Source organism: Parambassis ranga, chromosome 7 (assembly GCF_900634625.1).
Source record: "Parambassis ranga chromosome 7, fParRan2.1, whole genome shotgun sequence".
Taxonomy (NCBI): Eukaryota; Metazoa; Chordata; class Actinopteri; family Ambassidae; genus Parambassis; species Parambassis ranga.
In genome coordinates, this window is record NC_041028.1 from 11,141,176 (window position 1) to 11,159,165 (window position 17,990).

The window sequence follows — 17,990 nt, forward strand, 5'->3', positions numbered from 1 at the left end:
CTAACAGTTTTTGTTAATACGGCCCCAGGTGAAACTCTGAAATCTGTCCATGCGACACGACGCACACATCTTCAGTGGTCCCTTTAGTCACGTGACGTTTGTAGAACCAAAATGGCCGCTGTTGTATTTTGACGTATAATAGCTAGCTACTTTTCTTTTTGTTTCATTCTTGGTAGAAAACTAGCAAACGAAAGTCTTTTTGGAGGAATAATATCTCGCCACCCTCCGTATACCAGTGTCGTAGTTTTTATCTTGAAGACAATCAAGAGTGACACGTATCTGTTGAACGAGTTAGACTATGCATATTTAGTTCTACTACAAGCTAGCTAGCTGGCTCTGGCTGGCAAATTACAACAGTTCATAGTGAAATAGCTAGCTAACTTTGCTGCAATGATGGAGGAGTTGAGCGCAGACGAGGTAAGGTGACAAAAATAGAAAAAAAACCACTCAAACCTAATAACGGTGCCACCTTAATTTTACAGAAGTTAGCAGGGTTTACCTTCTCAACCTTTGGCAATGTTAGCCGAGATGCTACAAAAGCTAGCATAGATAGCATAATCTAAATGGAAGACCTGCATTCACGACAATGTCTCAGTTGTTCAACAACAGTGCATACACTTGTTTGTTAACCAACTTGTAGTATAAGCGGCTTATTCAAGAGAAACAGTCCGTATAACACGTGAACGAACGAGAAATTGTGTTTGTTTCTGTGATCGTAACTCGAACCTGTTTCATTTAGCCGGAGCGCATTGCTAATTAGCTAACGTAATGCTAGAGGCTTTTCTCAAGCTAGATATCGTTCTTTTTATTTAAACCAAAAAAATTCACGTGGATATGTTAGCACATATTCATCGGACACATTTAAATATACATCAGAGTTGATATTTCTTCTTGTGGCAAAGTAGCTGTCATTTGCTAACGTTGTTTTGCTAACAGTCAAAAATTAGCCTGCGAGACGACTCAGCATAAAAAACACACCGGGCCACCATTGTGCAACTGTCTGTGGGCCGACTGTATGTTTACTGAGCTTTTACCACACACAGATTATATGTTTTAAATTTAGTTTTGACGTGTTAAACTGACATCCACCATCACGATCAATTTCAGCGGCATATGCAGTTAATTTACTACAACTGTTCAGCTCTTCGGTTGAAGTTGTGATGATTGGTGCTAACACCTGACGTTGTGCTTAAAATAGGTTACTGTGTCTTTTAGATAAGACAATATTACTCCAGAACTGCTTCAATTGTTTGTCTTCAATGTAGTAAACGAATCGATTTTCGTACTGTCTTATATTTCTTATACTCATTTGCCCACTTTTAATTTAAAACAAAATGTCTAAACATTATCTTGTGTAGTATTTATAGACTCAGATATTGCAGTGCTGTAGATGGTACTTTTACTTTATGTATAAAGCTGGTTTATTTTATATTTAAGATCCGCAGAAGGCGATTGGCGCGACTGGCAGGTGGACAGACATCACAGCCTAGTACCCCACTCAGCACACCCCTGACATCCCCACAGAGAGAGACTCCACCTGGACCCCTCCCTGGACCCTCAGGTGCTGCACCTCAACCTGTGCCACCAGCTGCCTCTCAATCACTGGGGCTCAGTGTCCACAGTGGTACCCCTGCCACATCTCCCATGGGTACCTCTGGTAAGAAATCCCATTGTGTAATAATTAATAAAGTGTTTAAATATTTCATGTTAATAGTATAGATTGAGTTGTGATATTAACAACTGGCCAGCTTTCTTCTTTTGTGTTTTTTTTTGTGAGCTGTAGTCTTACCTTACTCCCCTGCTCAAATCAGCCTATGGTATTTGTTGGAGGCTGTGAAGATAAACAATCTTGGTTGTGTGAGTTTGTATACTGACTCTGAAAGGGGTCTTTGTATTTGTGACCTTGATATTTGAACATCAGGGATCAGGAATACACCCTGACATTAACACAAGCCAGATCTAAGGATCACCATTATCCCTTTAGGACACACAGGGCCTGCAGTACATTTATCAACTTTCTTTTGTCACATGCTCTAGAAAATGTGCTGTTGAGCCATGTATGGACACAGCTACAGTTTCCTGTCATTGTTTGTTGGTATGCATAGATGTGAAGTTGACCTTTGGCGGACCAATGTTTGGCAAGCCTTCACTCCATGTTAATTGTATACTTTCCTTGTCACTGCATTTTTATTAAGCTGGTAATCATTTGACTGTTGTACAACCAGCAGAGGGTTGTTAATTCCAGCTCTTCATCCACCATTTAGGTCCTGGGTGTTAATCAGCTTTCTGTCCACCTGTATTGCAGTAAGCAGGGCTTATTTTGGTATGGCACAGCATGGAGATCTTAAAAACACCTATCTAAATCTTTGCTAACCCAAGTGGGCTTGATACTGATTTTTCCCCCTAAATAATATAAATTCTTGTTTACTCATGTTATATAAGAGGCCAGTGGAATTTCAAGTGGCAAGAGTGAAGTTTGCAAGTGAAATGCAACAAATATAATTTATAATTTTAAAGCCTGGTGGAACAAGTATCGGAGATTAAATAAAAATTTTCAATGCATTATGGCAGCTGGAACAGATGTAATCACTGTTTGCTATGATTATGTTTATTCTAGGGGTTGACAGTTTTAGCATTTTTTTAGCAAGGGTCACTCCACACCCAGTATGAAAGCATGGTGTTGGGGGTAGTTTTTATATACGTAATGTCTTCAAGGTTGGCAGGTCTGTATTACTAGTATCCAGTTTACCATATTATTTATTTCTCCTTGTGTCTGGGAAAGTATCTCCTGGGCAGTACATTGTGCTGAGCAAACACATGTGGTAAGGATACCTTTACTGTAGACAACTATTAGTATTAAACCTAATGAAAAACCATGAAGAAGCATACCCCAAATATCTCAAGGGCAGGCCAGAAATATGTGTCTTAAAGGAACCCGACTTGAATGCACAGTAGCCAGGAAAATGTGCCGACTGCAGAGGGAGAGAAGGAGAACGAAGGAGAGAGTGGCAATGCTACATTCAATATCTCAACTCTGCTGGCTTTTAGAATTTTTAGGTGGTAGTTCTGTTTTCCTTTGTGGGCTGGACCAGTCTGTGGGCTGCATTGAAAGGGCAGGGGGGCTGGTTCTGGCCCGCAGCCTGTATTTTGCTCAAGCCCATTGTATTTCTGTGCCTTGAAAGCAATAAAACAGATTTTTCTTGTGCTTCAGAGATGTCTGTTTGTGGTGTTTGGCTTTTGCAGGAGTGGCATACGGTAGTCAGAGCAGTGAGGGTGTAAGCTCCCTCTCCAGCTCCCCCTCCAACAGCCTTGAGACTCAGTCCCAGAGTTTGTCTCGGTCACAGAGCATGGACATTGACCCTTCCTCCTGTGAAAAGAGGTATGAATTGTCCTAATGCGATACTGGCATGCCTTGTCATAATATTCGTATGCTGATTCTGTCGTCATTTTGATGCACTCGTTTACTGAGGTTTAAATTGCAAACGTGACACAACATACGTTTTCTTTATTGCAGCATGTCCCAGGTGGACGTGGACTCAGGAATAGAGAATATGGAGGTGGAGGACAGTGATCGCAGAGACAAGAGGAACTTGACTGAAAAGGTAAAGAGCTGCCCTAAACATTACTCAAGAGAAAAGGACCCTTGAATGGGGTGACCTACTTTACTTGGATCATGCCCATCATGAGATTGAGTGAACATAATAGGAGTCTTTAGGTAATAACAGAAAGTTCAGCTCCTTGTAAATAGCTCAAACTCTTCTCCTTCCTTCTGAATCTTAGGAAACCGCTGCAAACTCAGACGTCTCTGAAGAACAGGCTCTGCAGCTCATTTGCAAGATCCTCCGCGTATCGTGGAAGGAGCAGGACAGAGATGTCATTTTTCTCCCTTCACTAGCTGCAGAGTTTCACCAGAATCCTAAAGATGGTACGGCACTTGATAACATCACAATCTCTGTTCCTAAAAAATGAAGAACTGTGCACTCTAAAAGGCTTTGTTTACACTTTGGTAACATAAGAGTATTTTTTTAATCTTCAACAGTGTATTCTGACATGAAAGACCTCATTGGCCAGATCCTGATGGAAGTCTTAATGATGTCCACCCAGTCACGTATCCACAACCCCTTTGCCAGCTTGACCGCGACCTCACAGCCAATTGCAGCAGCCAAATCCCCCGACCACCGTCTGACGCTGGTGCAGCCCTCCAGCCAAGGTGGCAGCCCAATGGGCCCCGGTGCTGGGTCGTTTGGAGCCAGCTCTCTGTCAAGGCAAGTACCATTGCCCATCTACAGGCTAGCACACATATATATCAGACATTTGGATCTTCAGTCCTCCTCATTGTAGGTGTTCTTTATTTTATTTGCTATATCATATTGCCAATGAACATCTTATTAATGTTGTCCACAGTCTGTATGGGTGTGGTAGTCCTCACCCAATGGCTTTGGATGCAGCCAGGAGGACTTCCTCATCTCCCTCCACTCCTACTGCATCTGTTTCTACACCCTCTACCACACAATTCATTATTCCCCCCAGCCCGCCTGCTGCTACTCAAAGGCCCTTTCATAATCCACCCTCTGCCCCCATGCCAATTTCTCCACGGTATCGACCTTACTCTGTCAACGCTCCTTGGGGGGCTTCTTCCCCATCAAGCCCAGGTCACAGAGGGTTTAGTTTTCCTGGACCATCTCCCACCTTGGCAGGGCCCTCTGTTCCTCCCAATACCCCAGTTCCAGTGCCACCACCTAGTCCCCGGTCCCTCTCCTCAAGCCTCCGCAGGGCTCGTAACCAGTCCTTCTCTACAACCCCTACTATGGTGCCTTCTTCTCCCAGATTGAATACCGGTCAGGCTGCCTTTGCCAGGATCCCACCATCTAGGTATCTCCTCTGCATGTGACTGCAGAGTGCACACACCAGCAAATGACTAAAACCAAAAGTTTTTGTGAACTAAGAATCTTTTAATAGGTCATGTACGGTATATGCATTCTGTCCTCATCCACGCAAGTGAAATATTATCTAATATCAACAGTTGTTAAAAAATTATGATTTCCACAACTAATATGAAGCATTTTATATAGTTATAAAATGCTTTTTCTTCGCATGAATCAATATTTCAAAACATGGCAGTTAACTTTAAGGAACATCCAACTCTTCATAGTTTTTTCTGTTAAACCCATTTCTGTCCTCTTTTCTCTTGATTTGCTACTATTCCCTATTTGTCTTTATGCCCCCCCCCCCATGCACAATATCTTCCTTTCCTCCAACCTTTCCTTACTTCTCCCATCTTTCTCCTGTTCCGTTAGCCCCTTGTCGCTCCTGTTTTTTGCTCTGTCTGACCTGTCTCAGGACAGCAGTGATGAAGATTCTGAGGAGGAGGAGGATTTTGCACAGGTTCAGTTTGGGTCCAGGTACACCACTGCACGGGGTGTGTCAGTGTGTGTGTGCGCGTGTGTATATGTGTGTGCGCATGCTTGCTCAGGAATGGGCCTAGTGCATGTTCCAGTGGGCCCAGCAGGCTTATCACTAAGCCAGAGTCATTACATGGACTTTGGAGAGTCATTACTTTGGTAATCAGAAAGTTAGACATATAGCCCCATTCCTATAACATATCTCATATGTGGTATTAAATAAGGTTTTAGATGTTGAGAATGTGCTGCAGGGTGTAGAATTATTTTTTTATGAATGATCCTGTACGTTTTGCAACATCTATTAGCCTTTTCTGTTGAATACAGATGACTGTCTTTCATTATGATAATGCGATATGAATGTCTACTGTACATTTTCTGCATTATTTAATTGACTGCAAAACAGACTTCTATGCAAAAGAAAAGTAGATTTTAACCACTTCACATTGGTTTGCCTGTAAGCTCAGTGTACATTAGCTGGTATGAATACAGTCCATTTATTAAACTGTAACTTGTGTTGATTTGTTTTTTTTAGGTTGAAGAACGGTTATAAACATGCCAGCAGCAGCGATTATAGCTGCATTGTCTGTATGAGTAACAAAGTTACTTACTTTTGTTGTGCTTTAATGCCACTCACAAGCTATGAAAAATGCTGACAACTAACAGCAACTCTTCTTTTTCAAGATCCCAAGTTGTCACTAATGTGCTTCAGTTTGTTTTCTTTCAGGTTCTGCAAAGGTTGTTTTTGCTTGCTAACTATTTACATGCTAGTGATATATTTCCTTTCACTTGATGTTTTATGTTATTCATTCTGTCTTCTTCTTTGTTTACCTTCCTGTTTGTAGTCTCGGTGCATGTGGAGGGGGGATGTCCTGCGATTCAGCCAGTGACCGCTTCACCATTGAAGCATGCAAAGAGACAGAGATGCTGAACTACCTCATCGAGCGCTTTGACAATGTTGGCATGGAGGAAAGGAAAGCTCCTAAGGTTGTATGAAAGACTAAGCCAGGATTGATACTGATTATTTATTTTTTGTTCCACTTGCTGAAAAGAGTAAACTTTTTCTACCATAGCAGACAACTGATATTTTAAGTTCCTTTTTGCTTATTCACTGTGTCTGAATTTGTTTCAAGAACAGTCTTTACTAAAACCTAGCTTCAGGGCAGTTGATCAGAGATCATTAGATTGTGTAAAGTTGATGGTTTATGTTTTTATCACAAATTCTTTTCCTGTGTTTCTCTCTCAGATGTGCAGCCAACCAAATGTCAGCCAGCTTCTCAGTAACATTCGCTCTCAGTGTATTTCCCATGTTGCCCTGGTCCTGCAAGGCACCTTGACCCAGCCTCGGTAAGAAAGGCCAACCACACTCTGTGACAAACATTAGGCCATTTACTTATCTATGTGCATTCATTTTTTATCCATATCTCCATAGGAACCTTGTCTCCTTTTTATATTTATGAATTTATTTTCACCTGTGTTTTTTGCATGCTTTCATTACCTGTAGGAGCCCTCTCCAACAGTCTCTGCTGGTACCTTATATGCTGTGTCGGAACCTTCCATATGGCTTTATTCAGGAGCTGGTGCGCATTACCCACCAGGAGGAAGAAGTGTTCAGACAGGTGGGAGTCATTTCTGTTCTGGAAATCTGCATCATTTGCAAGGGCACCACTGTCACACATACTCAAAGATTAAAACCAAATGATTTAATGAAAGAAACAAACGTTTAATGAGCAGTTTAGCACAAATAGAGCAGTAAGGTTTGCACACTGATGCAGTAGAAACTAAGCAGGAACGGTCTAAATGAAGTAGAATTAGCAGATAAGCCAGTGGTTATGGCTGATAAAACCAGTAAATGGCTGAAGCCAACAAGCCATGTTTATAATGACATCACTAAAACATCATTTACAGTGATTGAAAAATGTAGTAATATAGGTAAATGTGCATTTAATTGAGTTGCTTAAGCTGAATAAAATATGACAGTTCTAAGAGCGACATGACTGAGGTTACTGACTTGTTTTTCAGATCTTCATTCCTATCTTACACGGGCTGGCGCTTGCTGTGAAAGAATGTTCCTTTGACAGTGACAACTTTAAATTCCCTCTCATGGTAATGTGCTGTTCTGGTCTAACCACCTGCTTGCTTAGTAGATATAAACACGTGCCTATTACATTCTAAATGCACTTCATGTATGTATTTTTATAGTGTATGTAATGTCATAATGTGCAAGTATGTGTTTTTTTTTTTATATTTGGTTGTAATCCCATTTCTAAAACAAACTTTTTTTATGTCTCGTAAAACAAATATCATTTTGTATAAATATTTTTGCACCTATTTGTAAAATAATTTAGATTGATTTGCATTTGCGTTTGTTTTACAGGCATTAGCTGAGCTCTGTGAGATTAAGTTTGGAAAGTCTCACCCTGTGTGTAATTTGGTGAGTATAAAGCTGCATGGCCAGAACGACATTAGGATACTTGAAACAGTTCATTATAAAATTCTTGTGGTTTAAAGTATTTAGATGATGCATTTCTGAAAATGTTTTCATCATCAGGAATTTTTTTATTTGCAAAGGTGGTTGCTGTCTTTGGCTGTACTTTCCTCATTCCGGTGTGCATAGTTGGCATTAGCTAAAAGGAATGTTCATTGGTGTCGAGCCTATTTTGTGTGCATGGAACAGGGCGCCAGCCTCTATTTAGCAATATAACACACTCTCCTAACAAGATGCTCTGAGGTTTTTTTATATGTATATATTTCAAGTTACATTAAGAAAATTGGCTTCATGTACTTGTCTCTATCTAATGAGGGCTGTCATTTGTGTCTCTGTCATGCCCAGCTAACGTCGCTGCCTCTGTGGTGTCCCAAACCTCTGAGCCCTGGCTGTGGTAGAGAGATCCAGAGACTGTCCTACCTGGGAGCCTTCTTCAGCCTCTCTGTGTTTGCTGAGGATGACGTAAGTTGGCCATGTGTCCCATAGCACTTTATTATCAGGTAATGCTGTATGTCCATGTAGTGTTGTTTTCAGTGTGAGTTATTATACAAAAAAAGAGGCCTGCTGGCTGTGCCTGTTGTGTCTTAGTGCTAATACCAATGAACCATAGACATAAATGCCTATGTAGAGTCAGACCCTGACAGTGTCTGCCAGTAAGAAACACAATGTGGACATAAAGTTCTTTAGAAAGCACCAGATTGTCATTTCATGCAATACTAAGTTTTTATATGTACATACTATTTATGTGAGCTGACTTGATGATTGTCTCATGTTTAGACCAAAGTAGGAGATAGGTATTTCTCTGGCCCAGCCATCACCATGGAGAACACACGAGTTGTCAGCCAGTCACTGCAGCACTACCTGGAGTCAGCAAGGGTGGGTCTCCACTCAATAATACACTTTATAACTTTGCATCTGTTTTACTAACTGTGCATCATTGTAATAGAATGTAGTTATTCATTCATCATCTTTTATCAGGGTGACCTGTTCAAAGTTCTGCACAACATCCTACTAAACGGAGAAACACGCGACTTAGCTCTTAATTACATGGCAGCTCTAGTCAACTACAATGTGAAGAAAGCCCAGATGCAGGTATAACATGTTTTCTTCCACAATAGGGCTATTAAAATTAATGTTTCATTGGTCTATGCATTATATTTATGAAACAATTTTTTTCTTTCTTTCAGACTGATGACAAGCTGGTGACAACAGATGGCTTCATGCTTAACTTCCTATGGGTGCTGCAGCAGCTGAGCATGAAGATCAAACTGGAGACAGTAGACCCCTACTACATTTTCCATCCACGATGTCGCCTTGTTGTCAGCTTGGAGGAGACTCGTTTGAAAGCCACCATGGAGGAGCTGAAGGGCTGGCTGACTGAGCTGCGTGAGTTAACAGAAATTAAACTACTTAGGTGCAAGAGAAGTTTTCGTCTTGGAGTGTTTAACTAGAGTTATGTAAATCCTAGTTGACATCCTGGCTCATTAATTGCTGTCATTTTCATAAATATGTTGATTGCACATTGAGGAGCCACTTGCATGTTTGTCATCTCACAGAAGTGAGTCATTAACATGCCAGATTTGTAAGGAAGTTCGCCTCAGAAGAATCACTGCATCTGTTTCTTCTGACTTGACGTGCTGTACTACAGACAATTGAAAACAATAAAAACATTATTCACATTGTGCATATAGTATAAGATTAGCAGTAAATTTGATATGTTTCTGATAATTCTCTATATTTGGTCAATATGAACAGATGAAGATCCTACCAAGTTTTCAGAACCCAAGTTCCCCACGGAGTGTTTCTTTTTGACGCTTCACACCCACCATTTGTCCATCCTGCCTGGCTGCCGGCGTTACATCCGCAGATTGCGTGCCATCCGCGAACTCAACAGGTACACACACACATTCCTGTACACAGTACATTCACAGTGAATTTATTAATACACTTTATTAGTCCTGACATGTTCTTTTCTATGTCAGGACTGTGGAAGAGCTCAAGAACAGTGAGAGTCAATGGAAAGATTCCCCCCTGGCGAGTCGACACAGAGAGATGCTCAAAAGATGCAAAACTCAGCTCAAGGTCAGTTAATCATCTTTGTACATGAACTCACTGCATTTTCTTTATTAATCAAATCAGTCATGCACATAGTTTCAGCTCGTTAGGTTTATCCTTAAATGCTCCAAAAGAGTATTTCTACAGAATTATGGTCCTGATCGTGTGTGACTTTGTCCTGTCAGAAATTAGTGCGAGCCAAAGCTTGTGCTGACGTGGGCCTTCTGGATGAGAACCTGCTCCGCAGATGTCTGCAGTTTTACAGCACAGTCATTCAGCTCATTCTTCGTATGGTGGACCCTGCCTATCCGAAGTGAGTCACCTCTCCACTGACAGATTAGCCACTGCTGCTTGTTGTAATATTGTATAAATGATGATACTGATTACTCTCTTCCTTGCACAGCATTAACCTGCCACTGAACCCTGAGATCCCCAAAAGCTTTGCTGCTCTTCCAGAGTTTTACATCGAGGATGTGGCAGAGTTTCTGCTTTTTGTTGTGCAGTAAGTTGGCTGCTTGTTGTATTTGTGTACAGTTATCAGCATATAACAGGCCTGAGAATCTAAATCCAGGATTTTTTTTAATCCCTTACTTCACTGCCTTCTGTTTTCCAGGTACTCCCCCCAGGTTTTATATGAGCCCTGTATCCAGGACATTGTCACCTTCTTGGTGGTGTTTATCTGCAGTCAGAACTACATCAGGAACCCCTACCTTATCGCCAAGTTGGTGGAGGTGCTGTTTGTCACCAACCCTGCTGTACAACCTCGTACTCAGCGATTCTCTGAAATGATGGAGAACCACCCACTCTCTGTCAAACAGCTGGTCCCTGCTCTCATGAAGTTTTACACAGGTGAGTATTATTTTGTCATAGTTCTAATTTTTACAGCTATAAAGTAGATTATAATCTGTAGAAAGGAATAATAATATTTTTTTCCTGATGCTAAGTATGTGACCCTTCATTTTTAACTGAAAATCTTTTCTCTGGTCAGATGTTGAGCATACTGGTGCTACCAGCGAATTCTATGATAAATTCACAATACGGTACCATATCAGCACTATCTTCAAGAGTCTCTGGCAGAACATTGCCCACCACGGCACCTTCATGGAGGAGTTCAAGTGAGTCTTGCTAGTGACAAACAGCTTTAGTCTTGAGCTTTCTAATGATTTCTAACTGGCCCTCTTCTCCTGTCTTTTTTGTCCCCTTCAGCTCTGGCAAGCAGTTTGTGCGCTACATCAACATGCTTATTAATGACACCACCTTCTTGTTAGATGAGAGCCTCGAGTCCCTGAAGCGTATTCATGAAGTTCAAGAGGAGATGAAAAATAAGGAGCAGTGGGATCAGCTGCCTAGGGTCTGTTTTCTGCTCTGGCCTTGTTTTTATTTATTAAGTATTGTGTGCATTCATTCAGTAATCAAATCATTATAAGGCTACTAAAAATTAATTTGTGAGTGTAAAATCATTTATCAAAGACAAAACTGACAAAGCACACCGGAGAGCTCTTTGTAATTGGGTAATTAGGTGCATGACACCCCAGACATAATTCTGCAGAGCTGTAAAACCTAACAGAAGTTACTTAACTGAATCCATTCGTATAGCACGTGTCTTCCTGCATATTTTCAGGAGCAGCAGCAAAGCCGGCAGTCCCAGCTGACTCAGGATGAGCGGGTGTCTCGCTCCTATCTGGCCTTAGCTACAGAAACGGTTGAAATGTTCCACATCCTCACCAAGCAAGTCCAGAAGCCTTTCCTCAGACCTGTGAGTGTTACTATTCCTATTGAGCGTGTTGTGTTTGATATATACAACATTATCTACATGCCTGGAAGTTTTTAACCAGACCTACTACTCTAACTGCATCTGTCTTTTCCTTGCAGGAGCTGGGGCCCCGTTTAGCTGCCATGCTGAATTTTAACCTCCAGCAGCTCTGTGGGCCCAAGTGTCGGGACCTGAAGGTGGAGAACCCCGAGAAGTATGGCTTTGAGCCTAAGAAGCTCTTAGACCAGCTGACTGACATCTACCTGCAGCTAGACTGTGCCCGCTTTGCTAAAGCAATTGCAGATGATCAGGTTGGCACAAATTACAAATAAAAAGATTGACTATTGATCTGTAAAAAGAAAATAGATACCACCGCAGTGACTTGCTGCATACACCAGAAATACACTGAATACTCACTTCTAAGACTTGTTGGTCCCAAGATAATGTTTTGTCTTGCTTCCTTATAGCGGTCTTACAGCCGTGAACTCTTTGAAGAAGTGATCTCTAAGATGAGGAAGGCTGGGATTAAGTCCTCCATTGCCATTGAGAAATTCAAGCTGCTATCAGAGAAGGTGGAGGAAATAGTTGCCAAGAATTCCCAGTCTGAAATGGACTACAGTGATGCACCTGATGAGTTTAAAGGTGGGTGAGATTGTTTGCAATATGTTTAACAGCACAAGTTTTATTTTTAAGTTTGGTTATCTGTTGTAAAGTGGGTCAAAGGCATAGTTGGTAATATGTGTATATCATGTGATGTAGTGCTGTAAATCACAGAGTTTTTGGTCACTACTTTTGTGACTTCAGGTCAGCTGCTGACAGACAGAATCTTCAGCAGCATCTTGTCAATGGATTCCTGACATTTGCAGTGGATTTTGCAGATCATATAGGTCATATAGACAGATTAGAGCGAGGCTATCCTATAACCACAGACTTAATATAATCTAGAAAGAGAATGCAGTCTGCATACTTACTTTGATTCCCAGATATGCCAGCCAACCCACCACACTTGATGGGAGTGTGCCATACAGGAGGCTCAGATATCAGCTGTCTGTGTGGGTAAAATCTCCCACGCCAGGTTTTATTTTTATAACACACACGTCCTACTGTAACAGCCTTGTGACATTTCAATATAGGGCATACTATCAAGTGCTAAAACTGGGTATTTATTGGACATTTGGTTTAGTGGTGTTTTGATAGATGCATCAATGTTGCAGTCATAAAGAAGCATGGCTCACATTCACTTTCTATAACCTGCATGCGAATGTGTTAAACAGACCCTCTGATGGACACACTGATGACTGACCCTGTGATGCTGCCTTCGGGAAATATCATGGACAGAGCCATCATCTTGCGCCACCTGCTCAACTCCCCCACTGATCCCTTCAACAGGCAGCCACTCACAGAGAGCATGTTGGAGTCAGGTAAACTTCCAATGATTCCCTTTCACTAGTAATTTAGGGGAAAGCTGTGTTCAACACAGGCACATTTAGTGCAAAAAGAATACTTCTTGCTACCACCCTGTTTCTAAACAGGCAGGTAGCTAAACATGATGTAAATATAAACTGAGAACAGTGATGTGGAAACCATGTAAACATTTAATTAAAGATTAATGACAATTATTATATAGAATAATATATAAAATAATATAGAATATCAAAACTGACAAAATGTACATTTATACATGTAAACATTTTGTAAGTAAAATGCGTTGTGAGAACAGCAAAAATTTATATTCTATAGTTAAGATTCACATGGGTCATTTCGGGACACCTCAATACCACCTGTTAAATTGTGAATGCTTCTTTTTATTTTTTTAATTCTGCAGTGCCTGAACTTAAGGAGAGGATCCATGCCTGGATGAGAGAAAAACAGGGCGGGCGGCCTATCTAAGGGCCACGTCACCAGCGTGTGGCCTCCAAATCATCATCAAGGGATCTGTCCAAATCGATCATGTCACTGCTACCAATGAGAACAAAGAAACATTTTGAACGGAAAAAAAGGAGACCTGATTTGCTTTTATTTGCATTTACCCTTTTTGTCTCAAACCATTATCATGGTTCTAAAACAAAACATAATAAAGTTAAGACTTTTAAGTTTTTCTCATGAGTTTGTGTATATATATAAATCAAAATATATACATATATTTAACAAGAGGTAGTTACAGCATTATGATGTTTCCACCCCCAACAACTTTACCAGCGAGGTGCAGGCAGTCACTCATCTTCTTTTACAGCTCTTTGTTTTGTAATATTGTGTAAGTTCGTTTCATGAAAGACTGAAATTTCTGAGGAAAATTGGAGGGCAACACTTTTGGGGAGAGTTAAAGTTGATAAAATTGTTATCCTTGAGTTTTCTTTATCAAGACTGTGACGATAAATTTGAGTCCACGTAAATGTATGCTGGTTTCCCAGGGCTGACTTATGCACAGTTTGTGCTCGTAGATGAGGTTAACTGGGAATAATAATTAAGGATGTAGCTTAATGTAACTAATCCCAAATGTCAGCCTCCTTAGGAAGATAAACAGTGGCTTATCACAGTACAGTATGTTGAAATCTTCCTTTTTAGTCAGATTTCCCTGCTGACTTTTATCTTTAGCCTTCATTTTGTGTGTGCATGGCCTCAAGACCAGAATCTCAAGAAGATACCCAAACTTAGGCGAAGTAGAGGGAACGTGAGGGAGATTGTAGCATGGTTTACCAGGAACATCTTAGGAGCCCACCATTAAGTCATCTCACCTCAAGATGGTCTCTTTCAAATGGCACTGTACCTAACTTGACCTTGATGACCTTAACTGTACAGGAACTGATTTCCTTTAACCACATACTTGTTTTGGAAGCTAGGAATTTTGAACTGAAATAAATGATGATGCACATTATGTCATAACTTATTTGGTCTTTTTTCTGTTTTAGTTGAATTGTGCTATAAAAAAGATCAAACGAAAAATCAAAAAAACATTTTTTTCCTTCCTTTTTTCATGAGTCAAAAAAGAAAATTGAAGATGGCTTCCTTATAATTGTTGGCCGCTCAGTTTTTTGTAATGTGATTCCCAAATACTTTAACTTACTCATTTGGAACTAATGGATTAAACTTGGCATCTGTGCCATGCTTATTTGTAAGACTTCTGCAAGTTTATTAGGAATAAAAATTAAAATGTGTTGAATTCTACTGGCAAAAAAAGAAAGATTTAATTTTGTATTTTAGAAGATAAATATGTATTATTTATAGCCTGACCAAATGGGTGTGTGTTCATTTTAAAAGGTTTATTTAGTAAGAGGCACTGAGAAGAAACACGCTCTGTTTCCCGCTAGACGGCGCTGTTTGTGATGACCCAGTGTTTTGCGTTGACAGCGGTGCGGGAGCGGTGGGTAGAAATCCTGCAGTGTGGCGTCACGGTAGAAAAAAACGGCAGAGGCCTTGCCCACTCGTTTTACTTCTGATTTCGAGGCTCGCCATTGGCTGCTCGCAGCATTAGTCATGCACAGCTCTTCGTCCATTGGTCCGCCAGCCTTTCCGTCAGTATGCTGAGAGGCAGTTGACGTAATCTCTTCGGTAAATCAAGGCGATCTATCAATTCTTTTCGCTTGTGTGCAGATAGACGTCCGCTTTTTATCTCCACGGAAAAATAAACCGGTCAAAGGAGTCGCCATTTCCTATCACTAATCTTATCCGTCGGAGGATACTGTTATAATGGGTGTTTTTCACGGAAGTGGACTTTATAGCAGTTTTCGTGCGCGCAGATTCTGCTAAAAAACAACACATTTTAACGCCCCGTTAGCTAACGTAGTTCTGGCCACTACCCGTGTGGTGTTGGTGTTGTCTTGGTGAAACTCTCCAAACGTAAGTAGAAAAAAATCTGTATTTTAATCAATCGTTTCGCCCGCTGTTGTTATTACGGATGAATTTCAAATGTACATGGTTTGTGTGCAGTTGTCCGCTTTAACCAACCTTAGCATTCACAGCGGACCTTTACATCGCAATGGTTCCGATAACACCTTTATATTCATATTAGCAACACACATTCGTTTACGACCACATCGTTTGTTTAGATTTGATAGCTGTTTCCCGTCAGAGTGTTGAGGACAGTTCCGTCTCCTGCCAGAGATACTGAAGTCACAGCTGCTAACATATCATGGCTTAAAGCTAGCTTACAATTAAAAATAAAACAGCTGGCGTTTGAAACATGGCAGGTTTTTTAGTGTTTTTAATAGCAAATGCTTTAAATCTCACCGTACAGGCCAAATGTGAACAATGTGTCCAGTCGGCTAAAATAAGCATGTAACTCCTCCCTGCACTATTCCACAACATGCAGCGGCCGAGGATTAGCCTACTTCCTAACATCGGCGAATTTAACGTTAAAAAAAATGAAGCCGCTATTTGCGCGGAAAGATGGAGCAGACAGGCCCGGCTTGCTGTCCAACTGTGGCCCGCACCAAATAGGGTAGATAGAATTTCATGGGCGTATGCTTCAGCAAGTATGGCTGACTGCAAGGACGTGGAAAAAACACGAGATATTTAGGCTTTGGAGTCACTGAAGGCGGAATGTATGGCTTAAAACTGATCATTCTGTTGTAATCTAGGTAAACATTGTGTTATGTATGGAAGACATATGTTATATGCCACATTTATAAGTTGTGTTACACTAAAGCATATCTCGCATATACGTTTGAATTTATGAATTAAATGCAACACATTGTATTTGTATTTGATTGTTAAATGTTTGAAAGTCTGCTGTTTACAAAATATTAAAGTGCTTCAGTGGCATTGGTCGGCCATATTTGTTGTAGGTTGGCAGGATGTCAGCTACTAAGCAGATGTGTACATTTTCCCCTGTGTTTTCCGTAGGAGCGATATACAAGGAATCTTACTTGGAGGACAGCCCTAAACCACAAACATGTCTGGGGCATCTGTAAAAGTGGCTGTCCGAGTTCGGCCCTTCAACTCCAGGGAGATGAGCAAGGAATCAAAATGTATCATACAGATGCAAGGCAACACTACAAGTAAGTGTCCGACTCGCATGCACACACAAACCAAACCTTTATGTTTTGAATATATCTAGGTCTCTCTGCTAAGGGAAGTTTGATGTAGCACACATGGTCCCACGTGGTCTTCCTTTAGGGGTCTTAGCAAAGAACAGTAGAATGAGCAAACTGAATAGTGGACGGTTGGGACAAACAGCCTGAAAGAGAATAAAAGGCTTACAGAGAGAAATTCCTCCTCCTCTGAAGGGCCCTGCATGCCTGAGGAGTCTCTGTGTGAGAAACGCTTAGCTGGTGCATGCTGGGAGACGCAGGGGTCGTCGCATGGCCTGGCCTGCCTGTGCCCCAAATTCATCAGGGCTTTATCACACAGTCAGTGGTTTATAATGATTGTCGTTGTTGCTTTGTAGTTTGTTATCTCTGAGTGTACACAAACAGTTTGCAAAGAGCTTGTTACAGACATTTAAAATGTTGTAAACAGAAGTTAATCATTTACCAGATAAATACCTGTGACAAAGGATGACTGAAAGGTTCTTGTATGTTGTCAGATCATATGAGACTAAGATGATGATGTGTAGACATGTTAGCTCGAGTTTTCAGGGAGGCACAGCTGTTTCATATTTGTTTCATAGTTGTTGAAAATGTTGCTGTTAAACCATCACATGGTTTTACATAAACACATTGAACTCGTCTGGTTGAATATGTGACGGTGCCCTATTTGACTTTGAAGCACTGTATGGAATCTGTGAATACAAATAATAGCAGAGCAAGAGAGGACCTGAATGGTTTGTATTCATGTGATTTAACCTGCTTACTTGTGACTGTGAGTCATCAGGCACTGCGAAGAGCTAGCTGCCTCCTTACTTGTGATGGTTCCCAATGTCCCATTTCAGCTGGCTGATGAACACAGTATCCTTGACATTTACATGGAACATATAATGACCCAGTAATGAGGCAGCATGTGACAGCAGAAACCTGTTCTGCCAGAAGCCTGTGTTTTTTATTCCAGGGTTTTGTCTGTCAGTCTTGTCTGCTTCATTAGACTAAGCCTATATGAATCTTCCATAAGATCAAGTGCCCCTACCAGTTATGGCTCACTTGTCCTTTATCTCTCAAACTCTACCAAAGAGGAGCTTTGTGTCAAATCCCTCGTATTTTTACTTCATATCCCTGGGTTTACATTATAGCAATGTCACTGGAAGGAGCTGGAGGGTGACTTGTGGTTTGTAGCAGAACTGCAGTGTAATATGCAGTGTTTTGGGGGGTTAGTCATTCAGTGTGTGAGCAAGGGAGAGGAGTAGGCTGCAGTACTGCCTACT

At 41.0% G+C, this 17,990-nt stretch overlaps 2 protein-coding genes across 12 annotated transcripts in view; both read left to right on the plus strand.

Moving 5' to 3' along the window:
• Positions 1 to 67: 67 nt before the first annotated feature.
• ube4b (ubiquitination factor E4B, UFD2 homolog (S. cerevisiae)) lies at positions 68 to 14,570 on the plus strand. Of its 2 annotated transcripts, XM_028409049.1 has the most exons (29): positions 68 to 417; positions 1,438 to 1,657; positions 3,244 to 3,379; positions 3,515 to 3,602; positions 3,781 to 3,925; positions 4,040 to 4,265; positions 4,405 to 4,872; positions 5,298 to 5,402; positions 6,245 to 6,386; positions 6,646 to 6,746; positions 6,904 to 7,018; positions 7,422 to 7,505; positions 7,777 to 7,833; positions 8,233 to 8,349; positions 8,665 to 8,763; positions 8,866 to 8,979; positions 9,075 to 9,273; positions 9,643 to 9,781; positions 9,870 to 9,969; positions 10,128 to 10,255; positions 10,346 to 10,444; positions 10,556 to 10,791; positions 10,931 to 11,057; positions 11,149 to 11,293; positions 11,564 to 11,698; positions 11,815 to 12,006; positions 12,163 to 12,337; positions 12,970 to 13,116; positions 13,521 to 14,570. In XM_028409049.1, exons 1-29 carry the CDS (start codon positions 391 to 393, stop codon positions 13,583 to 13,585), a joined length of 4,131 nt encoding a protein of 1,376 aa, XP_028264850.1. In that variant the 5' UTR covers positions 68 to 390; the 3' UTR covers positions 13,586 to 14,570. The 2 variants fall into 2 exon arrangements, with proteins under 2 accessions (XP_028264850.1, XP_028264851.1); XM_028409050.1 differs by lacking the exons at positions 4,405 to 4,872; positions 5,298 to 5,402.
• Positions 14,571 to 15,232: 662 nt separating this feature from the next.
• kif1b (kinesin family member 1B) overlaps positions 15,233 to 17,990 on the plus strand; it is a 48,658-nt gene continuing 45,900 nt past the window's right edge. For all 10 annotated transcript variants that reach the window (XM_028409038.1, XM_028409043.1, XM_028409040.1 and 7 more), the window contains exons 1-2: positions 15,233 to 15,532; positions 16,538 to 16,692. In XM_028409038.1, coding sequence (XP_028264839.1) covers positions 16,587 to 16,692 — 106 coding nt within the window. In that variant the 5' untranslated portion in view covers positions 15,233 to 15,532; positions 16,538 to 16,586. The remainder of the gene's footprint in view (positions 15,533 to 16,537; positions 16,693 to 17,990) is intronic.

Coding starts and splice junctions, on each gene's coding strand:
- ube4b (XM_028409049.1), top strand. CDS start 391: ATGATGGAGGAGTTGAGCGCAGACGAG. Junction 8,980..9,074: donor TGAAGAAAGCCCAGATGCAG/GTATAACATGTT, acceptor TCTTTCTTTCAG/ACTGATGACAAGCTGGTGAC. Junction 9,782..9,869: donor GCCATCCGCGAACTCAACAG/GTACACACACAC, acceptor TTTCTATGTCAG/GACTGTGGAAGAGCTCAAGA.